Here is a 24,222-nt window from a genome sequence, read left to right as displayed (position 1 = left end):
AGGACCATATATAGTGACAAAGGTTTTACCCAACGATCGCTACGTGGTAGAGGACCTTCCCGATGTGCCTAAGCATCGGAAGCGGTATGCAGGAGTGTTTACGAATGACCACATGAAACCTTGGGTAAACAGTAGTTTAGTCGATGATGACTACGAGGCAACGGATGAAGGTGGAAACGACGAATCGTCCAGGGGAGACCATCAATCAGGAGTGGCCGAGCTGTCAACGATAGATGGCAAGCCTATTCAATACCATACAGATGGCAAGGCGTTAAACACAAAAGCATGGGAGAAGGAAGAAGATTAAAGGGAGTATCGAGTAACAAGTCAAACGGACAAGACGTGGCATTTTCTTTTTAATTTTGACAATTTATATTTCATAATTTTATTATCTGATTAAACTTGAAATATTAGTAATTAAATCCATTAATCACTACGTGTTTCATTTCGGATCGATACTTTAACAATACTATATACATATATATGTATACTATATATATCACCATATATATACTATATATATCACCGATCTCTATGACTTTTTCACACAACAATATATACTATATAAGTATGCATTTGGTGAAATTTAAAGCTTCTAGCTGTTCAAATGGGGCAGAAATTGCGAAAAGTTTCTTATCTGAACAATCGGTTGTATGAGATATATACTATGATTTTTTCACACAACAATATATGCTTTATACGTAAGCAATTGGTGAAATTTGAAGCTTATAGCTGTTAAAATGGGGTAGAAATTGCCAAAAGTTTCTTATCTGAACAATCGCTTGTATGAGATATATACTATTATACCACCGATCTCTATGATTTTTTCAGACAACAATATATGCTATATACGTAAGCATTTGGTGAAATTTGAAGCCTCAATCTGTTAAAATGGGGCTGAAATTTCGAATATATATTTATATATATACTATATATATTGTGACGAATATTTGTATCACTAAGCCGATACTAAGCAGTATTACATAAACAAATCAATCATCATGTACACACATGCATACAAGGAACAGAGAGACACTCACAAACGCATGTCATCATCAGCCAAAGTAGTACTCACATATTTATTTATTTATTTATTTCTTATTTAAAGTCGACGACAAACTATGGTCGACTGCATAATATAAAAGATATATAAATATACAACTCAAAAGATAAAATTTAAGATATATCGAGCTTTCAACAATGTTATATTACAAACAAAGAAATATTAATGAACATTACTATTTAATTTCAGAATATAATAATAATAAGAAATATGAGCAGAAATAAGATCTTATGCCGAAATCTTATACTGGCGGAATGCATCAGATTCCGCTCAGCATGATTTCGGAATGCAGTGGATTCCAATCTCCCTGTTGGAATGCAACAAGATTCCAATCAGCATGTCATGGGAATCCGGCAGTGCTAAGAGTAGTGTAATGAGGATACGCCATCACAAGGCATAAAAAAGTAACATGACCTGTGTTGTTGGAATGCACCGGATTCCAATCAGCTCGATGTCTGACCCATAAGATTATACTGCCGGAATGCATACGATTCCGGTCAGTGACTCATGAAAAAGCATGTTTTTTACGTTGTTGGAATGCACCAGATTCCAATCAACACAGTACTGTCTTGTTCCTTCTTAATGATACATGTTGATAAATGTTCCTCCATCCTTAAGCGAGATAGTTCCTGTTTTTTATCGAAGGAATAAAATGCCGGCAAATTAAATTAGCTTGTATCTCTTAAATTAGATAGGCAAGTATTGCATTACGTATAGTGGCAAAAGTACATTCAAGACTGATGCAGCTATACAAGTCATTGTAGTGCGCGCACCAGATAAGAATAGGATTATTTTTTTTTATTTTTTTTTTTTTTATACACACGCATATGGATACAAATTACAAATATACATGTGTATAGCTGGTAAACAAGCATCAAGTTCACGAAATTACTAGACCTTAGGAGAAATGGGTGAGCGAGGAAACCGAAGAGTATAAAAGCAGCACAAGTTTAGGCATGACTAAGCAGTTTGATTTAAGCACGCTAGCAGTTGCGAAGTGAAGTTTAATTGCGAAGTACTTTCAAAGTAGTCTAATAAAGACCATTTTGCAATACAGAATATTGGAGTGTTTTATTCAACACTTTAGCTATACGAACGTTAGCAGAAGGTTGCAAATAAGCGGTAGCGTTTTCCAAGCGGAAATAGTAGCCGTAACCAAAGCGGTAGAAACCCTGGAAGATAATACCTTAAGCTGCAACCGTGTTAACTTTTAATATTGACAGTCAGGTAGCAATTAAGGCAATAATCTCGCATAGCACAGCATCTAAATGCGTGTTAGAGTGTGCGAAATTAAGCGAAGGCGAGAGATGCACATGATCGACCAAGCAGGAAAGGCGTGAGTTCAAGCGCGGGGCTGTAAAGTGTCGAAGATTATGAGTAGGTCTTACAACCTTAGACTAACAAAGTTGCTTCTATCATTAAAAAGAGAGGACTGTATACTCATGATGGGTATTCTGACTGGACACTGCCTTCTGGCGTCACACGCCTTTAAATTAGGCTTGGTCAGTGAAAGCAGATGCAGGAAGTGCCGTCTGGAGAAGGAAACGATCGAGCACATTCTGTGCTCGTGCCCTGCGCTTGCAAGGCTAAGACTCCAGCTATTAGGAGTGATAGAACTGCCCGATCTAGAAGCAGCAAGTGGCCTAAGTCCTAGGAAGCTTCTAGTATTTGCCAAGAGGACGGAGTTATTTTATAACATAGGTCCTAATTTTTGATAGGGTTTTTCAGTTTGGTCGTTAAAACAAACTTCTGGTAACACTACGGACTCATTCAGTCTATGTGAGGTCCTCATGTACCGGCCAGTTCAACCTAACCTAACCTAAGCGGAATTTCACTAAATTCGTTACTATATTACTATATATACCGCCATATATATACTATATATACCACCGATCTCTATGATTTTCAGATCAGATAACAATATATGCTATATACGTAAGGATTCGTTGAAATTTGAAGCCTCTAGCTCTTAAAATAGGGCAATAATTACGAAAAGTTTCTTAGCTGAACAATCGGTTGTGGGGGATACATACTATACATACGGCCGATGTTGTTGTTGTTGTTGTAGAAATGTTTCGCCCACCTAATAACTGATCGACCGATCACAAATTGTCATCAATATCCTCTAACGGGAGTCCAAGGAAACTTGCTGTTTCGACAGGGGTGGACCATAATGAAAGGGGTGTTAGAGGCGTTGGTTCCACATTACAATTAAAGAGATGGTTGGTGTCATGTGGGGACACATTGCAAGCGGGGCATACATTTTGTATGTCGGGGTTGATTCTGGATATGAAAGAGTTTAACCTGTTACAGTATCCAGAACGAAGTAGAGCTAGAGTGACTCGCGTTTCCCTAGGGAGTATGCGTTCCTCTTCCGCAAGTTTTGGGTACTGGATTCACCGGGCAATTCCCGGCATTAAGGTCCGACGCCTGTTTGTGGAGTTCACCAAGGATCTGCTTGTGTTTTTTTGCTTCACACGGCTGAGTTCTCAGGTGCCGTATTTCCTCAAAATGCTTACGGAGATGACTCCTTAAGTCCCTAGGCGGTGCTGGCTCATCAATCAGATGTCTGTTGGGATGCCCAGGTTTCTGGGTATTCAACAGGAACTGTTTGGTTAGCATCTGTTTAGTAGTATCTAGTCACTATTAAAGACTATTTGCGGTGAAGTTTTGAGACAATTTGCTATTCTGTAAGCTTTCTCGCGTCACCAGCCTCACAAAAGCGGTCACTGATCTGAGATTGGAACGTACTTACTTTGGGATTTTCTATACAGAAATGGGAGCGGCGCCTTACCAAGCTCAGCCAAAACCCCACACATCATAATGTTAGCAAAATGCAGTGTTATATTATTTGTTCAATGTATGAGTAAATTCTCTTTTTGGTGAATTTTGTTGTGAAAAGATATGAAGTAATGCAAGGGTTAAGCTTGGCAAATAACTTCCCATAAAAACGCATTTAGTGAAGGCTGCAGATATATTTTAATAATTCCTTTCTAACCATCCTCTTCTTAAAAAATCATGCCACCTTTTTCGTGTCTATATAAGGCACACATTTTCCAATATCGGTCTCTTTTGCTGGATAAAGTCTGCCTTAAATGTATACTCGCGCGATGAACCCAGTATCGGCCAAAAGGTAAAAATCGTTCAGAATTAAATTCCGCAAGTAAAGCGGAAAGTTAAATGTGCGCTAATCCTCCCTAAAGGAACAATAATTCGGTGTTTCGAAAAGTTAAACGCGTAAAACCGCAATCTAATTAAAAGCATAAGACTAAATTAAAAATCATCAACTTCACCATGGAAAACTCGCAGTTTTGGATGCAGTGACAAAATTTTGAGTGTTAAAATAGTTTCATAAGTGCATTATACTTGAACCCTTTAGAAAATATTAAGAAACAAGTAAGGAAGGCTAAGTTCGGGTGCAACCGAACATTACATACTCAGCTGAGAGCTATGGAGACAAAATAAGGGAAAATCACCATGTAGGAAAATGAACCTAGGGTAACCCTGGAATGTGTTTGTATGACATGTGTATCAAATGGAAGGTATTAAAGAGTATTTTAAGAGGGAGTGGGCCATAGTTCTATAGGTGGACGCCATTTAGGGATATCTTAGGGCTGACTCTACAATTTGTTTGTATGATATGGGTATCAAATGAAAAGTGTTAATGAGTATTTTAAAAGGGAGTGGGCCTTAGTTCCATAGGTGGACACCTTTTCGAGATATCGCCATAAAGGTGGGCCTGGGGTGTCTCTAGAATGTGTTTGTACGATATGGGTATTAATTGAAAGGGGTTAATGAGAATTTTAAAAGGGAGTGGGCCTTAGTGCTATAGGTGGACGCCTGTTCGATATATCGCCATAAAGGTGGACCAGGGGCGACTCAAGAATTTGTTTGTACGATATGGGTGTCAAATGAAAGGTTTTAATGAGTATTCTAAAAGGGAGTTGTATAGGCATTTTCGAGATATTGACCAAAATGTGGACCAGGCTGACCCAGAACATCATCTGTCGGGTACCGCTAATCTTCTATATCTATCTATAAATCTTATAAAATAAAGTCGCTAAATGCCATGTATGCACATAACTTCACACAGAATGCTCCGATTTTAAAACGGTTTTTTGCAGTTGAAAGCTTAGCTGCGTGAGATGGTACAGTTAATATAATTTGAAGGTATATATTATGGGAGCGTGGCAAATTGCCAAAATGTGGTAAAAAATCATCAAATTTTTGTTTACACAGCTATAACTCATAAACGGATGGATGGATTTAAAAAATTCTACTTTTCAGTAAAACTTTGAAATATTTACCTTCGATCTGCATCAAAAAAAATACTTGATTCCCTTCTTAATCAGCCAAATTGTTTAAACAAAAGTAACATTTTTATCAAAAAATGCGTGTGTGTGTTTGTTCCCTGTGAACTGTCCGCGCTAATTGCTTTTGAGTGAGACTTGATGCGACACATACATACGTACATATATAGCATTCGCTGCGTTACTTAACTTCGGGCATAGGTTTATAGGTATGTATGGATGTACATATGTATGTATTTTCATATCATATGAGCTTGACATAGGTATAAAAAAAATAAATGTAAGGCGCGATAACCTCCGAAGAGATCTAAGACCGAGCTTCTTTCCACTTCCAATTTGCGTCGTGCTCCTATTGATTTTCCCTACAAATCGGCCGGACGGGACCTACATGTTTTATGCTGACTCCCAACGGCATCTGCAAGGCAGATGAGTTTTCACTGAGAGCTTTTCATGGCAGAAATACACTCGGAGCGCTTGCCAAACACTGCCGAGGGGCGACCCGCTTAGAACAATTTTCTTCTAATTGAAAAACCTTATTTCTAAAATTTTGATATTCCTTTGCCCGGGGTGTGCACCCAGGGACTACGGTGTGGTAGGCGGAGCACGCTACCATCACACCACATGTACATACATATTTATGCAACATAAATGGTTAATTGCTAATGCAACATAAATGGTTAAGAATGCATACTTCTATTGAAAAATAATCGTTCGTTAAAATATTAAACAGTTCCTTAAAATTCTTCAAAAAAGTTTTATTTTTTGGTATTTTTGCATGTATCACTATCACTACTTATTATAAAATAAAGTCGCTTTTGCTGTCCCATGTCCCTTTGAATGCTTAAACCTTTAAAACTACGCAACGGATTTTGATTCGCTTTTTTAAATAGATAAAGAGTGATTGAAGAGGAAGGAACGGATGAACATATTCGGCTGAAAATTGGTGGAGGGGTAGCTTAGGACCAGGAGACAGACATAGGCTAATTTTTATCCCGTTCTGGATAGAGTCTTGAGATCAAAACGTGGACCTGGGTAATCCTGGGATATGTTTGCACAATATGGGTATCGAATGTAAGCTGTTTAATTCAGTTCTTTAATACGGGGTATTTTACGTACCCGCGGGTAACTAGGGTCTCGAGATATAAGCGAAAACGTGGACGCGGGTACCCCTAGAATGTATTTATAGAATATGGATAACAAATGAAAGCTGTTGATGAGTGCTTTAGTACAGAGTAATTTTTATACCGCTGGGTGACTAGGGTCTCAAGATATGGGCAAAACCTGGACCCGGATACCCCTAGAATGTGTGTGTAATATGGATATCAAATTAAACGGTTTGCTGAGAGCTTTAAAGTAATTTTCATTGTGATATTCGATTTAGTTGCATTAACCTGGCAAAACTGATAACTGTGCATGCGAAGCCGAAATAAAGACATGAATTAATAATACCCACATAACTATTTACATACGCCCTATTTGATTTGCCTGGCAATAAGGGATGAAGAAGAATGGGTAAAACTTTAGAGAAGAGAAAAGAGGGAAGGAGAAGGATACTGAGAAAGAGATAGATTGAGACGAAAATATGAAGAGATAAAGCGAAAAGACGGAGGGAGGAGTGAATAAAAGGATTAAGAAAAAGTGAGGGGTGGCTCCACCCTTTTTCATTTAATTCGTCTAGAATACTTTTAATGTCATAAGTCGAACAAAAATTTACCAATCCTTGTGAAATTTGGTAGGGGCATAGATTTTATGACGTTAACTATTTTCTGTGAAAATGGGCGAAATCGGTTGAAGCAACGCCCAGTTTTTATACACAGTCGTCCGTCTGTCCTTCCGCTCGGCCGTTAACGCGATAACTTGAGCACAAATCGATATACTCACTTTATCTTGGTATACAAAATGGCCGAAATCCGACTATGATCACGCCCACTTTTTCGATATCGAAAATTACGAAAAGTGAAAAAAATTCCATAGTTCTATACCAAATATGAAAAAAGAGATGAAATATGGTATTTGGATTGGTTTATTGACACAAAATATAACTTTAGAAAAAAATTTGTAAAATAGGTGTGCCACCTACAATATTAAGAAGAAGAAAATGAAAAAGTTCTGTAGGGCGAAATCAAAAGCCCTTGGAATCTTGGCAGGAATACTGTTCGTGGTATTACATATATAAATAAATTAGCGGTACCCGACAGATGATGTTCTGGGTCACCCTGGTCCACATCTTGTTCGATATCTCGAAAATGCCTTCACATATACATACAACTAAGAGCCACTCCCTTTTAAAACCCTCATTAATACCTTTAATTTGATACCCATATCGTACAAACACATTCTATAGTGACCCCTGGTCCACCCTTATGGCGATGTCTCGAAAAGGCGTCCGCCTGTAGAACTAAGGCCCACTCCCTTTTAAAATACTCATTAACACCTGTCAATTGATACCCATATCGTACAAACACATTTTAGAGTCACCCCAGGTCCACCTTTATGGCGATATCTCGAAAAGGCGTCCGCCTGTAGAACTGAGGCCCACTCCCTTTTAAAATACTCATTAACACCTGTCAATTGATACCCATATCGTACAAACACATTCTAGAGTCACCCCTAGTCCACCTTTATGGCGATATCTCGGAAAGGCGTTCACCTATAGAACTGAGGTCCGCTCCCTTTTAAAATACTCATTAACACCTTTCATTTGATACCCATATCGTACAAATACATTCTAGAGTCACCCCTAGTCCACCTTTATGGCGATATCTCGAAAAGGTTTCCATCTATAGAACTAAGGCCCACTACGTTTTAAAATACTCATTAACACCTGTCAATTGATACCCATATCATACAAACACATTCTAGAGTCTCCCCAGGTCCACCTTTATGGCGATATCTCGGAAAGGCTTTCACCTATAGAACTGAGGCCCACTCCCTTTTAAAATACTCATTAACACCTGTCAATTGATACCCATATCGTACAAACACATTCTAGAGTCTCCCCAGGTCCACCTTTATGGCGATATCTCGGAAAGGCGTTCACCTATAGAACTGAGGCCCACTCCCTTTTAAAATACTCATTAACACCTTTCATTTGATACCCATATCGTACAAACACATTCTAGAGTCACCCCTAGTCCACCTTTATGGCGATATCTCGAAAAGGCTTCCATCTATAGAACTAAGGCCCACTACGTTTTAAATAATCATTAACACCTTTCATTTGATACTCATATCGTACAAACACATTCTAGAGTCACCCCTGGTCCACCTTTATGGCAATATCTCGAAAAGGCGTCCACCTATAGCACTAAGGCCCACTCCCTTTTAAAATACTCATTAAACCTTTCAATTGATACCCATATCGTACAAACACATTCTAGAGTAACCCCAGGCCCACCTTTATGGCGATATCTCGAAAAGCCGTCTGCCTGTAGAACTAAGGCCCACTCCCTTTTAAAATACTCATTAACACCTGTCAATTGATACCCATATCGTACAAACACATTCTAGAGTCACCCCAGGTCCACCTTTATGGCGATATCTCGAAAAGGCGTCCACCTATAGAACTAAGGCCCACTCCCTTTCATTTGATACCCATTACGTACAAACACACTCCAAAGTCACCTCTGGTCCACCTTTATGGCGATATATCGAAAACGCGTTCACCTATAGAACTGAGGCCCACTCCCTTTTAAAATACTCATTAACACCTTTCATTTGATACCCATATCGTACAACACACATTCTAGAGTCACCCCTGGTCCACCTTTATGGCGATATCCCGAAATGGCGTCCACCTATAGAACTATGGTCCACTCCCTTTTAAAATACTCTTGAATACCTTCTATTTGAAACCCATATCATACAAACACATTCCAGGGTTGCCCTAGGTTCATTTTGCTAAATGGTCATTTTCTCTTATTTTGTCTCCAAAGCTCTCAGCTGAGTATGTAATGTTCGGTTACACCCGAACTTAGCCTTCCTTACTTGTTTTTTGTTAAAATTTGTTTAAGTGGGTGTGGTCGTTCTCCGATTTTGCCAATTTTTATTGAGCATACATATACTAATAGGAGTAACGTTCCTGCCAAATTTCATCATGATATCTTCAACGAATGCCAAATTACAGCTTGCAAAAATTTTAAATTATCTTTTAAAAGTGGGCGGTGCCACGCCCATTGTCCAAAATTTTACTAATTTTCTATTCTGCGTCATAAGGTCAACCCACCTACCAAGTTTCATCGCTTTATCCGTCTTTGGAAATGAATTATCGCATTTTTTCGGTTTTTCGAAATTTTCGATATCAAATAAGGTGGCATGGTTATAGTCCGATATCGTTCATTTTAAAAAGCGTTCTAAGGTGAGAGCCCCTACATACCAAATTTCATCAAGATACCTCAAAATTTACTCAAGTTATCGTGTTAACGGACGGACGGACATGGCTCAATCAAATTTTTTTTCGATACTGAAGATTTTGATATATGGAAGTCTATATCTATCTCGATTCCTTTATACCCGTACAACCAACCGTTATCCAATCAAAGTTAATATACTCTGTGTGCAAAGCAGGCTGAGTATAAAAAAGGTAAAGCTAGCCATAAAATAACAAGCATATGGTTTCACATGTAACATAAATTAGCAATATAAGTATGTTCGATATATTTGAAATAATTATGACAGTTTTCAGTTCATATTTTTTCATGCCGGAACGATACAAAGTGGCATCATGGTTACATACCTACAAATATAAATAAAAGTTCCATGTACTTTGTTTTTGTAAATTCGATGGACAAATGTCAAAATCGTACTGCGCCGGAAGTTGATGTATCAAATCAAGTAAAAAAGTGTATAATCAGCTCTCCCGTGCTGCCACCTTGTATCATTCCGCTATGTTCTTTTTGCGTTATTTGCTTTTCAACGAAATATTCAACTTTAAATTTTTTTGGGATGCTCAGCAATGTATGGGTGGGGCTCAGCAAATTATAGGTGGGGCTGATCCCCTATGGACGCTACGGTACTGGATCAGGCTCCAGCTTACTCGATGATACTTAGTGGAGCTAACGCTAAGACTCCGGTTTTCAACGAGAAGAAGATGAACGAAGTTGCGAAGCAGTCTTGGACTGTGGCACTACTTGATTGCAGCGTCCCTATGGGTAGATGCAAACCGAAAGGTGGAGATCTGTAGAAGAAGAGCTGATTAGTATCATCATGCATAATGAACCAAATAAACCGCTACCAGCCTTCGAAATAGCTGGATGGCACAATAGGGTTAAACTGATGACCTGCACCAATAACTCTACTTTATAATGGCAGAGAGTTGCTCCAGTTCTTGAAAAAGATGAATGACAAAGTTGAACGTGGTGGATCGGGCTCTTCTCACCAGGATACCAATGGCTAAGGTTTGGATACCCCGAGTGGTGAAAGCGGAGGACACCCTACGCTAGGTCCTAGAAAACTTCTAGTATTTCCAAAGAGGACGGAGTAATTCTATAACATAAGTCCTGCTACCTGATTGGGGTTATTCCGCTTTGTCGTCAAACAAATTCTAGTAACACTATGGACACATTCAGTCTATGTGAGGTCTTTATAGACCGGGCAGTTCAACCTAACCTAACCCGTTTCCACGAAGAAAGACTCACCTTGCATGGAGTCTTTGGGGAGGAACCTACCACGAGAAATTTAGTTTCACATATGTGCAACAGGAAAGAATGCTGGACTGCAGTGAGCAAAATGGCATTTATAGTAATGACACGCCTGATGGATGCTGAGAGGGAGCGCAGAGAAATGCCTCCCCGCAAAAAAAAAAAAAAAAAAAAAAAAACCCAGATAGGTTTTTTTGTTTTAAGAAAAATTTTATGTATTGTATGTATTGTTTTTAGAAAGAAATGCCTATGGCGAAAAATCATTACAAATTTGGAAAAAAATTTTATGTAGAATTGATATCTGGTCACAAATTTTCAGAGTTACGATGGCTGTGTGTTTGCGACTGAACTTCTTCAGCTGTATCACTCCTAATAGCCGGAGTCTTAGCCTGGCAAGGGCAGGGCACGAGCACAGAACGTGCTCGATCGTTTCCTCCTCCAACCCGCGCTTCCTACATCTGCTATCTCTGACCGAGTCTAATTTAAAGGCATGTGACGGCGGAAGGCAGTGTCCAGTCAGAATACCCATCATGAGTATACAGTCCTCTCTTTTTAATGATAGAAGCAACTTTGTTAGTCTAAGGTTGTAAGACCTACATATAATCTTCGACACTTTACATCCCCACGCTTGAACCCACACCTTTCCCGCTTGGTGGATCATGTGCACCTCTCGCCTTCGCTTTATCTCGCCCAGTCTAATTGGGACATCTACGGAGCAAAGTTCAAGGGATGCGCCCTTTTAGCTAGTTCATCCGCTTTTTCATTCCCATCTATTCCCATATGCCATGGGACCCAATATAGATGTATGCTTCTCCCTGTCCCGATTCTTTCCAGAGACTGCTTACACTCTAACACGCATTTAGATGCTGTGCTATGGGAAATTATTGCCTTAATTGTTGCTTGACTGTCAATATAAAAGTTAAAACGGTTGCAGCTTAAGCTATTCTCTTCCAGGGTTTCTACTGCTCTGATAACGGCTAATATTTCCGCTTGGAAAACGCTACAGTAATCCGGCAGCCTGTAGGATCTGTTTATTTCCGGAGCAGCACAGTATACCGCAGACCCTACTCCTTCCACTACCTTGGAACCATCTGTGTACACATGTATCGCCTCGTCCGCCATTCGCGCACCTTTGCGCTAACCGTCCACCTCTATTGTGGCCTTAAGAACTCCCTCGAAGCGCGGATAGATGGATAGATCAGGTAGTTTGTTCGTCTTGTTATTGATGACGCTATACTACTATGGCCGTATGGTCGGCGCGCAAGCTGTCCCGAGGCACCGAACCTGGTTGCAGTTGTTAACGCTATGTTCTTTGCTACCAGGTCTACAGGTGGAATGTGCAGAATGGCATACAGTGCAGCCGTCGGGGTTGTTTTCAGGGCTCCCGTAATGCTAAGTATTGATACTCTGCATACCCCCTGTAATTTTTTGAGGTATGTTGTTTTTTGTGTGGCTTTCCACCAAACTAGAACTCTATAGTATAGAATAGGGCTTAAATCGCTGTAAACACCCAATGAGAAGGAGAGGGCGATAAGCCCCACGTACACCCCAGCATTCTTTTACATGCATAAATAGGCCTTCTTCACCCTCTCCTCCACGTTGAGCTTCCATGACAGGTGACTGTCTAGGATGATTCCTAGATATTTTGTGCAAGGTTTCTCCTGTAGGGTCATGTTCATGGGGATTTGAGGATGCTTCAGTTTCGGCCGCCGTGGTGTGATGGTACCGTGCTCCGCCTACCACACCGAAGATCCTGAATTCACGCCACGGGCAAAGCCACATCAAAATTTTAGAAACAAGTTTTTTCAATTAGGAGAAAATTTTTCTAAACGGGGTCGCCCCTCGGAAGTGTTTGGCAAGCACTCCGAGTGTATTTCTGCCATGAAAGCTCTCAGTGAATAGCTCAGAATCGGAATAAAAAAAGTAGGTCCCTTCCCGCGAATTTGTAGGAAAAATTAAAAGGAGCACGACGCAAATTGGAAGAGAAAGCTCGGCCTAAAATCTTCGGATGTTATCGCGCACTATATTTGCGCAGATAGTGCTAGTGCTGCCTTTCTCCACTACGACTGAAAAAATTTACTTCAGTCATTTTATTTTTTACTACTAGTCGGATGAGTAAAAAAAAAATAAAATTATTGGAAGCTATGCTACTCGAATTAGTGAAGAAAGTTATTTGTGCACTAAGCTGAAGCTAAAATATTTTCAGTACCAGCTTTTAAATTTTAGTTAAAAATTTTTCATCTTATAATACGAGGAGTTCCAAATCAAAACGCAATAAGTGTACACCTAATTTGGATGAGCTTCCCTTGTGGAGTATTGGTATACTCCTGAAGGACGCTTTAAGGAGTACTTTAGGAATGCTTAAAGAGTATGCGAGTACACCACAACTGATCCTCATGCGTATAAAAATGTGGTCCGATTTACATTACAATGTCGTAGACCAGGATAAGCTACTTCAGCGCGGAATACTCCTTCAGTTCGGGATACTCCTTTAGCGACACAGCTGATTGCGAGAACTTTCCAAAAAATCTCCAGAAGTTATTCATTGACTGGATCTGGGTCATGTACCTCATATTCGAGTGTGATAATTGGTAAACATGACTCATCAATTTTTTCAAGATCGCTGAAATAATGCTACCAGATCTTTTATTCTATAAATACTAACACCAAAGTGTTCAAAATCCAATAACCTCCAAACCAAAAGGCAATGATTAAATAAATACATTCAGCACTAAATTCTGAACAAAAAATTCTCATCGTTGATATTGAAGTCTCTACATTCCAGATTTATACAACATATGTTATAACTGCTACGATCCCCGATTCTTATACGTTTGTCTATAATTTCATGGCTTGTACATATGTACAAAGTATGGTATATGCCGCATACATATACTTATGTACATAAAAGATTAAATATTTATATCTAACTTTTTATTGTTCAACTTATTTGTTTGCAGCTACATCGAATCCAAAAAAGAACAATATATCACTAATTTAAAGACAGCTGTTGCTATAGCATCGGTTTCGGCTTGGCTAGATAAGCGCGATGATATACAAACTATGGTGCGGTTAATTGCTGATAAGCTACGTGAATTGGGCACTGATGTACAATTAGCTGATATCGGAACTCAGCGGTTGCAAAATGGAAGAGAAATTCCACTTCCGAATGTGATATTGGGTACACTGGGAAAGGTAACATATGATAATTACCATTTATATTTCCGAGGGTAAAGTAGCCTATCTCGAGGTGGGGCTCTGATTTGAATGTAGAATGTAGAAATGTACAATGTGTCAACATGGAGTGATCGAAAACCATTTTTTAAATTAACAGCTATGAAATTCATAGATTAATTATTCACTAGTATCGCCTGTGGTCGAAATTCGAGCAACTTGTATTTTTTTCAACTCAAGTAGGGGTAGTGCAATAATGCGTTAATAGTTTAGCAATGAGTGGAAATATAGCAAACTGGTCTAACTTACTTAACATTTTTATAAAAATTTTGAATTTGATCTAAGACGTTATACTTTTTGATTGTATTTTCTTAAATTTTCTACAAAATTTTCAAATGTAATTATAACGTTTTGGTATAGAGCTCCTTAAACAAAAATATGTAAAATCAAATGAAATTGACATAGAATTATGGTGAAACTACTTGAAATTGAATTGAAAAATATCTTTTTCCACACCACTCGGGAGGTACGCCGTTGGCGCGCTACCGAAGTTAGTTTTGGGTGCTCGGTTCCCCAGTAGGCGTATATCACCCATATAAACTACATGTACATATATCGCCCATTTACTTCAATAGTGTCATAATTAAAAAAACACGAACTTTTAGTTAAAAATAAAGAAATGTACTAAAGGAATTTAGCCTGTTTCACACCACCCGTTAGGTATGCAATTGGCGCTTTACCGAGTTTAATTTTGTATAAATACCAGGGGCTGAAACTGTTATTCCTTTTATAATATAAATACTTGCAAAACTATTAATTTTGGACTTTAAATATATTTGGATCAAAATAAAATTTATTTTCGGATTTTTATTTATTGAGTCTGATAGAACTAGTTAAAATCGGACTTTTAAAAATAAAATTCCCGAAATAAAAGTTAAATCAAGACTTTTATTTTTTAAGGCCGAAATAAAAGTCCCGCTTGATAAACAAAGAAACGGCTCATCCGAAATAAGCATTTTTTTTTATTTTCGGATAAGCCGTTTCTTTGTTATCAAGCGGGACTTTTATTTCGGCCTTAAAAAATAAAAGTCTTGATTTAACTTTTATTTTTAAAAGTCCAAGTGTAACTAGTTCTATCGGATTCAAAAAATAAAAGTACAGATTTTACTTTTATATGTGGACTTTTATGGAAAAAGTTCGAAAAATAAAAAGGATGCATGATTCAACATGATATTGCTATAGGGATACCTAGAAACTCAAACATTTTCACCTAGGACAATTTTTTGACCACGACTTTTTCGACTCCAAAAAAAAAATTATTATTTTCCGTCCCTGATAAATACATATGTAATATGTAAGGGTGACACAAAACTAAAATTTCGAATGGAATAGATACCTTCATAAAAACTAAAATAAAAATATAAAAAAATTATGTAATGGGAAAGAAGGCAGAGTTTACTAAAAAAAATTTTAAATGAAAGAAAAAAAAATTTAGTGAAGTGAATAAACAGTTCAATACAAAAACGCAATAAGTGCAATTAGACTTTTTTCTGGGTTTTAATGTTATCATTGTGGAAATATGAAGATTCTAATGTTCGGATATTTAATGTTGGTATTCCCACTGAAATCTATGTACGCAATTAATTTATATTAAATTTGTAAACACTCCATTTCATGAATATATATGACCATATCTACCATAAAATATCGTCTGTGAACGATGTAATACTAATAGCGTTTTCTTTTCTGGCAAAAGTGTTACGCTTTTTGTAGGTAACGCCTTTACGGGGTATTTCGTTCTTTTGTGAAAATTGTTGCCTGCTCGCAACGCAAAAGCGTTACACTTTTACCCTGCATAAAATGGCGGTGTGGCAGTGCAACTCTGCTAAAATAGCTGATCGTGACAATTTATTTTCGTAACTTCACATATTTTTAGGCGAAGAAAATACAGAGTAGCCATTTATGTTCTTTGCATGTACTATAAATGTTCAAAATTTTCAGGGTAGGAGTAACTCTATTAAGGCGTTACCATTTACTTAGACAACAATTTATTTCAGAAAAGAAAACGCTATGAGATATAACAAAGCAGAATAAATTAGAAAGAAAAGAAAAACAAACAAAAACATTGATATTATTCACGCAAACTGCACAATAGCGGCCACAGGCCCAGGCCCACAGATTGATGAGCTGTTTTTTCCCCTTGCGAAACCTGACATTATCACCGACTACATCACCGGCCACCTTAGGTAGGTTGAACTGGCCGGTCCATGAGGACCTCACATAGACTGATTGAATCCGTAGTGTTACCAGAAGTTTGTTTTAACGACCAAACTGAAAAACCGTATCAAAAACCAGGACCTATGTTATAAAATAACTCCGTCCTCTTGGCAAATACTAGAAGCTTCCTAGGACTTAAGCCACTTGCTGCTTCTAGATCTGACAGCTGCATCACTCCTAATAGCTGGAGTCTTAGCCTGGCAAGTGTAGGGCACGAGCACAGAACGTGCTCGATCGTTTCCTCCTCCAACCCGCACTTCCTACGTCTGCTATCACTGACCAAGCCCAATTTAAAGGCATGTGACGCCAGAAGGCGTCCAGTCAGAACACCCGTCATGAGTATACAGTCCTCTCTCTTTAATGATAGAAGCAACTTTGTTAGTCTAAGGTTGCAAGAACTACACATAATCTCAACACTTTACAGCCCCCGCTTGAACCTACGCTTTTCCCGCTTGGTCGATCATATGCACCTGTGACCTTCTCTTAATTTCACCCAGTCTAATTGGGACGTCTACGGAGCAAGCTTCAAGGGATGCCGCCTTTTTAGCTAGTTCATCTGCTTTTTCATTTCCATCTATCACCATATGGCCTGGGACCCAATATAGATGCATGCTTCTCCCTGTCCCGATTCTCTCCAGAGACGGCTTACACTTTAACACGTATTTAGATGCTATGCTATGCGAGATGATTGCCTTAATTGCTGCTTGACTGTCAATATAAAAGTTAACACGGTTGCAGTTTAAGCTATTCTCTTGCAGTGTTTCTACTGCTTGGTTACGGCTAATATTTCCACTTGGAAAACGCTACAGTAATCTGGCAGCTTGTAGGATCTGTTTATTTCCGTATCAGCACAGCATACCGGAGACCCTACGCGTTCCACTACTTCGGAAACATCTGTGTACACATGTATCGCCTTGCCGTCATTTGAGCACCCTTGCGCCAACCATCCACCTCTATTGTGGCCTTAAGATCTCCCTCGAAGCGCACGATAGGGAATCAGGTAGTCTGTTCGTTCTGTGATTGTTGACGCTATACTACTATGGCCGTATGGTCGGCGTTCAAGCTGCCCCGAGGCACTGAGCCTGGTTGCGGTTGTTAAAGCTATGTTCTTTGCTACCAGGCCTACAGGTGGAATATGTAGAATGGCATACAGTGCAGCCGTCGGGGTTGTTTTCAGAGCTTCCATAATGCTAAGCATCGATAGTTTGCATACCCCCTCTAATTTTTTGAGGTATGTTTTTTTTTGTGAGGCTTTCCACCAAACAAGAACTGCATAGTACAGAATAGGGTTTATAATCGCAGTAAAAACCCAATGAGAAAGGGAGGGCAACAAACCCACTGTGATGCAACTTCCTGCAAGTTAACATGCAGCCGATCCATCTGGCTAGGGCTGGATGTACTTTAATGTAATTAAGACCATCAATAATCGCCCATTTAGAAACATTGTTGAAAGCCCCGGCAATGTCTAAGAATACTCCTAGAGCATATACCTTATATTCCAGACCTTTCTCTATGCTTATTACCACCCTATGCAATGCGGTATCTACCGACTTGCCTTTGGCGTACGCATGTTGTGTTGTGGAGAGCAACTTTTCATCCACGCTGGAATTTATGTACACATCTCTCTCTCGAAGGTTTTGAGCAGAAATGATGTTAAGCTAATGGGTCTATAGTCTTTGGGATACTCGTGACCGATCTTCCCCGCCTTTGGTAGGAAATCTACTCGAGCAGTTCTCCAAGAGTACGGTACATGATTCATTCTTATGCACCCATCGAATATTATTTTAAGCCATTCGACGACCGCTCTACTTGAAACTTATAGCATGGCCGGGAATATACCATCTGGGCCCGGCTTTCCGCGGTCTTTGATAGCTTAAAATTTCTTTTACCTGTCTTCTTAGAAGACCAGTTCATTGCTCCACCATGGCGGCTTTGCTTATCCTCTGAATCTTCTTAGAGGCACAAGCCCTGTTATACGCAGTCATAGACTCCTCTAGTTTCCCCACATTGGCAACCTCTTTGGGTTGTCCCAGTTTTGTTTCTACCTATTTCTGGAATTTCGTCCAGTTCGTTGACCTAGGGTTTCTAAAGGTTCCTCCCGTCTTTAGGGGGATGCTGAAGCTGATATACGCATGGTCGGAGAAGGATGGTATATGAAGACCATCCAATCATACCTCGATATATCACTTTCGGAGCTCAATGTTATATCAAGAACATTGCTGGATGTTGAACCAATGTATGTAGGGACACTTCCCCTGCTGGCTATCTGCAAATTCGTTTGCAGGATGTAACAAAATAGAGATTCGCCTCTCTGGTTGGTATCTCCTCGAACCCTCCTTAAGGGTTAGGAGGAGTTTACTCGACGCCGCCTTACTGTGTTGGAGGTATATCTATAAGACTCGCAGCACCATTGGGCTGTTTGTCCCCCTCCAGCAGCTTTGCCCCCCTGCCCTTTTGGTTTACGTATTCGAGACACCCTTCAGCCTCTCGTAAATGCTGTGCCGGATGTTTCTCTGGGCGACTCACAGCACCATTTGGTTGTTGGTCCTTTTCTAATACCTTCTCAGTGACGTCGGCTACTTCCACCTGTTCTTTTTCTCTTAGGCGTTTGAGGTCCTTTTCGACTTCGCCCACTTCTAGCGTGTTAGGATTGTTATCCTCGGGACTTCTTTTCCTGAGTCGCATGCAAATTTTGCCAAGCTGCGTGTACAATATATCTTCCGCCTGCTTGTTTATTGCACTGACCTTCCTCCGTAGGCCGAGATACAGTAAGTACCTTCCAATCCTGTGTCTGTGTGTTCGGATTCTGATTCTGCAGAGGTCGCAGTGTATCCTCCGACTTCATCAGGCATGGTATCCATACCTTAGCTTTTGGTAGCGTGGGGATCTGCGCTTTATCCACCACCTCAAACCGCGGGTTCGTGCTTTGCCTTTGGAGGTTTGGAGCCACTTCTTCCAGCCACCGCAAGCTCGTGATTTTGTCACACGCTATCATCTTCACACCATTATACACCCTTTGCACCGCAACTTTCGCGGTAGTTGCTACCTCGCTATTGGGGCCCATCTGTGTTACAGCTTTAGGCCTACTTGTCTTGTCTATGCGACTGCCCCGCATCGCGGCTCTGGGACTGGGTCCTTTCTGCTCTTGAAAGCAGGCTTGTCGCCTTCCGCCGAAAGTTGCCTCTTTTTTCATCCATTGGACGCTTCTTCCTCCTCGTACCGGCTGCAGTACCGAGGGTTTCTCACAGCAAACCTTTTGAACTGCCTTCGACGCACTTCTACCGCCTCATGAGCTCATTGGGAGCGCTCGATCTCCACTTCTGTTGGGTCAACCACTGCTCCCAGTCGTTGGAAAAATCTTAGTGCCGCACGGTACTGAGCTCTCTTACTTCCTCTGCTCCGTACCCTTCTCCACTCTACTACTCCGTTTTCATTTGTATGCTTTTCCAACACGGAGTTTTTAGAATCAGCACTACTCTCGTTCCCCGAGTCCGACGCATCGCTTAATGCGCTTTTGTTGTCCTTGGTTTTCGACTCAATCCTCTTATCATCGTCCTTGTTACAATTAGGTAATGAGTCGTTCATCTTGGTCGTCGCACCTGCCCGACAAGGCGGGCTCAACGGTCCAGTATTATATACGGGGAAATAACCGTCCGCCACATCCCTTACTGTGGCGCTCAATACTTCCCGATTTGGCCCGGTATCGGGAAGGCAAACTCTTATCCAATTATTTCGATCCATGCGGCACCTAACGGATTTTCCCCCTTTTTTTGCATTGGCGGCCACCGCGGTGTGATAGTAGCGTGCTCCGCCTATCACACCGTATGCCCTGGGTTCGCACCCCGGCTCGCAACATCAAAATTTTAGAAATAAGGTTTTTCAATAAGAAGAAAATTTTTCTGGGCGGGGTCGCCCCTCGGCAGTGTTTGGCAAGCGCTCCGGGTGTATTTCTGCCATGAAAAGCTCTCAGTTAAAACTCATCTGCCTTGCAGATGCCGTTCGGAGTCGGCATAAAACATGTAGGTCCCGTCCGGCCAATTTGTAGGGAAAATCAAGAGGAGCAGGACGCAAATTGGAAGAGAAGTTCGGCCTTAGATCTCTTCGGAGGTTATCGCGCCTTACATTTATTTTTTTTTTATTTTTTTGCATTGTATTGGTGCCTTAGCCTATTTGAAGCCCAATTAGAAGTTACTTAAAAACCTATCTCAAAATTCCAAATTTCCAAACTCTTATCAAATTATTTCTAACTGTGCGCCACCTAACGGACTTTTTTTCTACTTTTGTTGCATTGTCTCGGTGTGTTAATCTATCTGCGAAGTTTCAAGTTTGTAGCTCAATGACAAGTTTCTTAAAAATCGATCGCACGATTCCATTCACTTCGTACGATTTTTCTAAATATCCGTGCGCCTCCTAGCGAAACTTTTTGTTATGCGTTTTATACTGTGATCAGCCTCTGAATTAAGTACGGCATTTCAAGTCTCTAGCTCACCAAGAAGTCACTTAAAAACCGATCGCAAAATTCCAAATTCTTATCTAATCCACAGATTTTTTTTACTTTTTGTTGCATTGCCATTCAACCAACCTAATACTCGTATAAAGGAAATAATGAATAAAATGAAAGAAGCAAGAAATCAAATACAAGCAGAATAGCCTAGTGGTTAAGGCTAATGCAATTTCACCGTGTGATTCGCGGTTCTAATCTCGGTGAAACCTTTGATAACATTGCGAAATTGGCTGACGATAATTACATGGCGGTATTCGATATGTTGCCATCGCAATATGCCAGTAAATGTGTCATTCTATTCAGTTTCTCTTAAAAACAAAAATAATAATTTAATATTTTATTTATATTCATAAAGATATTTCCCCGAAGAAAACTTTTTACATTTCATTTACGATAAAATTTAAAAATCTATTTAAACAGGATCCCAAAAAGAAAACTGTGGTGGTGTATGGACATTTGGATGTACAGCCTGCTTTGAAGGAAGATGGTTGGAATACTGAGCCATTCGATTTGACTGAAATCAATGGAAAACTGTATGGCCGAGGAGCAAGTGACGATAAAGGTCCTGTTTTATGTTGGATACATGCCATTGAAGCCTTTCAAAAACTTGGTATAGACATTCCTGTCAATTTAAAATTTGTTTTTGAGAGCATGGAAGAAAGTGGAAGTGAAGGTCTTAATGATCTTTTAATTGCCAGAAAGGACGATTTTTTGGCCAATACCGATTATGTTTGTATCTCAGATAATTATTGGCTTGGGACGAAGCGTCCATGTTTGACATATGGTCTTCGTGGTTTAGTTTACTATACAATTGAGGTGGAATGTGCCAATAAGGATTTGCATAGCGGCGTTTTTGGTGGTACGGTACATGAAGCAATGCCGGACCTTTGTTATCTATTAAACACCCTAGTGGACAAAAACACAAATATTTTAATTCCAGGCATTGATAGAGATGTAAGTATATTTTAGAAGTGTAAAAAGTTGTAGTTTTTACACCATATCTATATATTATTTAAGTTATTGTTGAGTAAATTCTCTTTTAAGAAACGAGTATGCATGAGCAGTTACTGAAACTGCCCTCCATGAGGTCATTGGTTCTGTAAAAAGATAACTTGCCTACCAAAATGACATCCTTGCTACCTTCCTAGATATACAGAGTTATTTTTTTGCAGGTTGGGTTCATCCCACTGCCGAATGCACTGTAAATGCTGCCGTCGTAACAACAGTGTGTCCGTTGATTAAAAACCACCCTTTTTGGATAATTCGGTGTAGTTCCATATGTCTCGCTTTTTTTAAGAGGCTTCTGTCGTTCCCGCGTCCTCGTCCGCATTGCCGTAAACGGGCATAGGATCTTGTTGTTGTTGTAGCAGTGCTTTGTCCCATGCAATAGGTGTGACCGATCACAAATTGTCATCAATGTCCTCTAACGGGAGTCCAAGGAAACTTGCTGTTTCAACAGGGGTTGACCATAATGAGAGGGGTGTTAGAGGCATTGGTTCCACATTACAGTTGAAGAGATGGTTGGTGTCATGTGGGGACACATTGCAAGAAGGGCACACATTTTGTATGTCGAGGTTGATTCTGTATAGGCAATAGTTTAACCTGTTACAGTATCCAGATCGAAGTTGAGCTAGAGTGACTCGCGTTTCCCCAGGGAGTTTGCGTTCCTCTTCTGCAAGTTTAGGGTATTGTTCTTTGTGTACAGGATTCACCGGGCAATTCCTGACATCGGGGGCCCACGCCTGTTTGTGGAGTTCACTGAGGGCCTGCTTGTGTTTTTTGGCTTCATACGGCTGTGTTCTCAGGTGCCGTATTTCCACATAATGCTTACGGAGATGACTCCTTAAGCCCCTGGGCGGTGTTGGCAGATCAATCAGATGTCTGTTGGGATGTCAGGTATTCAACAGAAACTGTTTGGTTAGCATTTCATTTCTCTCCCTGATTGGGAGTATCCTCGCCTCATTATGTAGATGCTGTTCTGGGGACATAAGAAGACAACCCGTGGCGGTTCTGAGGGCAGTATTTTGGCAGGCCTGTAGCTTCTTCCAATGAGTAGTCTTTAGGCTCGGCGACCATTTCGGGGACGCGTAGCATGCAATCGGCTGGCCAATTGCTTTGTGAGTGGTAATGATCGTTTCTTTATCTTTTCCCCAAGTACTGCCAGCAAGAGATTTGAGGATTTTATTACGGCTCTGGATTTTCGGTACAATCGGTAACGTAGTGCCATTGAAGTGGATGTTCAAAATGGTCGATTTTGGGACGTCCATGTTGCAAATAAGGTGGCCGGTGATGAAGTCGGAGGATACACTGCGACTTCTGCAGAATCAGAATCCGAACATACCGACACAGGATTGGAAGGTACTTACTGTATCTCGGCCTACCGAGGATGGTCAGTTCTATATCTTCCAAATAAACAAGCAAGCGGAGGATATTTTGTACACGCAGCTTGGTAAAAGTCCCGAGGATAAAAACCCTAATACGCTAGAGGTGGGCGAAGTCGAAAAGGACCTGAAAAGCCTAAGGGGAAAAAGACAGGTGGAGGTCCCCGACGTCACCACGAACGTGCTAGAAGAGGACCAACCGCTAAATGGTGCTGTGACTCGCACAGAGGAACAACAGTCAGGAGAGGCTGAAGGGGGCCTCGAATACTCTAAACCAAAAGGGCAAGGGGAGGACGACGACGTCAAGACGAAGGTGCTGGAGGGGGACAAACAGCCCAATGGTGCTGCGAGTCCTACAGATAAACCTCCAACACAGTAAAGTGGCGTCGAGCGAACTCCTCCTAACCCTTGAGGAGGGTTCGTTTGACGTGGCGCTGATCCAGGAGCCGTGGCTCTCATCGGGAGGAAAGGTTTCTGGACTTAGCGCGGTCGGGTTTGGCGTTTACTACGCGCAAACGGAAGGACGGGTGCGAGCTGTAGTAATGGTAAGGAAACAGCTGCATTCATATATGCTGCCTAATTACACCACTGAGGATCTCGTAGCGGTGGCCGTTGAGCAAAAGAATAAGCAGGCATTTATCCTGGCGTCCTGCTACATGGCCCATGCTGTGGAGGTCCCACCGATGGAGTGCAAAAGGCTAGTACAGGAGGAAGAGCGCAAAGGGCGGTTGGTCATAGGCGCAGATTCAAATGCGCATCACAATGCGTGGGGAACGAGAGAGAGGCGAATCTCTGTTTTTTTTACATCCTGCAAACTAATTTGCAGATAGCCAACAGGGGAAATGTCCCTACATACAGTGGTCCAACATCCAGA

General features: G+C 40.5%; 1 protein-coding gene across 2 annotated transcripts in view; it reads left to right on the top strand.

The window, feature by feature from the left end:
• The window catches only part of Cndp2 (Cytosolic non-specific dipeptidase 2), a 229,615-nt gene that overhangs the window by 150,501 nt on the left and 54,892 nt on the right, over window positions 1–24,222 (top strand). For both annotated transcript variants that reach the window (XM_067773213.1, XM_067773212.1), the window contains exons 2-3: window positions 13,973–14,207; window positions 21,388–21,921. In XM_067773213.1, the coding sequence (XP_067629314.1) occupies window positions 13,973–14,207; window positions 21,388–21,921 (769 nt within the window). The remainder of the gene's footprint in view (window positions 1–13,972; window positions 14,208–21,387; window positions 21,922–24,222) is intronic.

The sequence above is a fragment of the Eurosta solidaginis genome, chromosome 3, assembly GCF_040869045.1.
Source record: "Eurosta solidaginis isolate ZX-2024a chromosome 3, ASM4086904v1, whole genome shotgun sequence".
Classification (NCBI taxonomy): domain Eukaryota; kingdom Metazoa; phylum Arthropoda; class Insecta; order Diptera; family Tephritidae; genus Eurosta; species Eurosta solidaginis.
The sequence above is the reverse complement of the archived record's forward strand: the minus strand, read 5'-3'. Positions and strand labels throughout refer to the sequence as shown.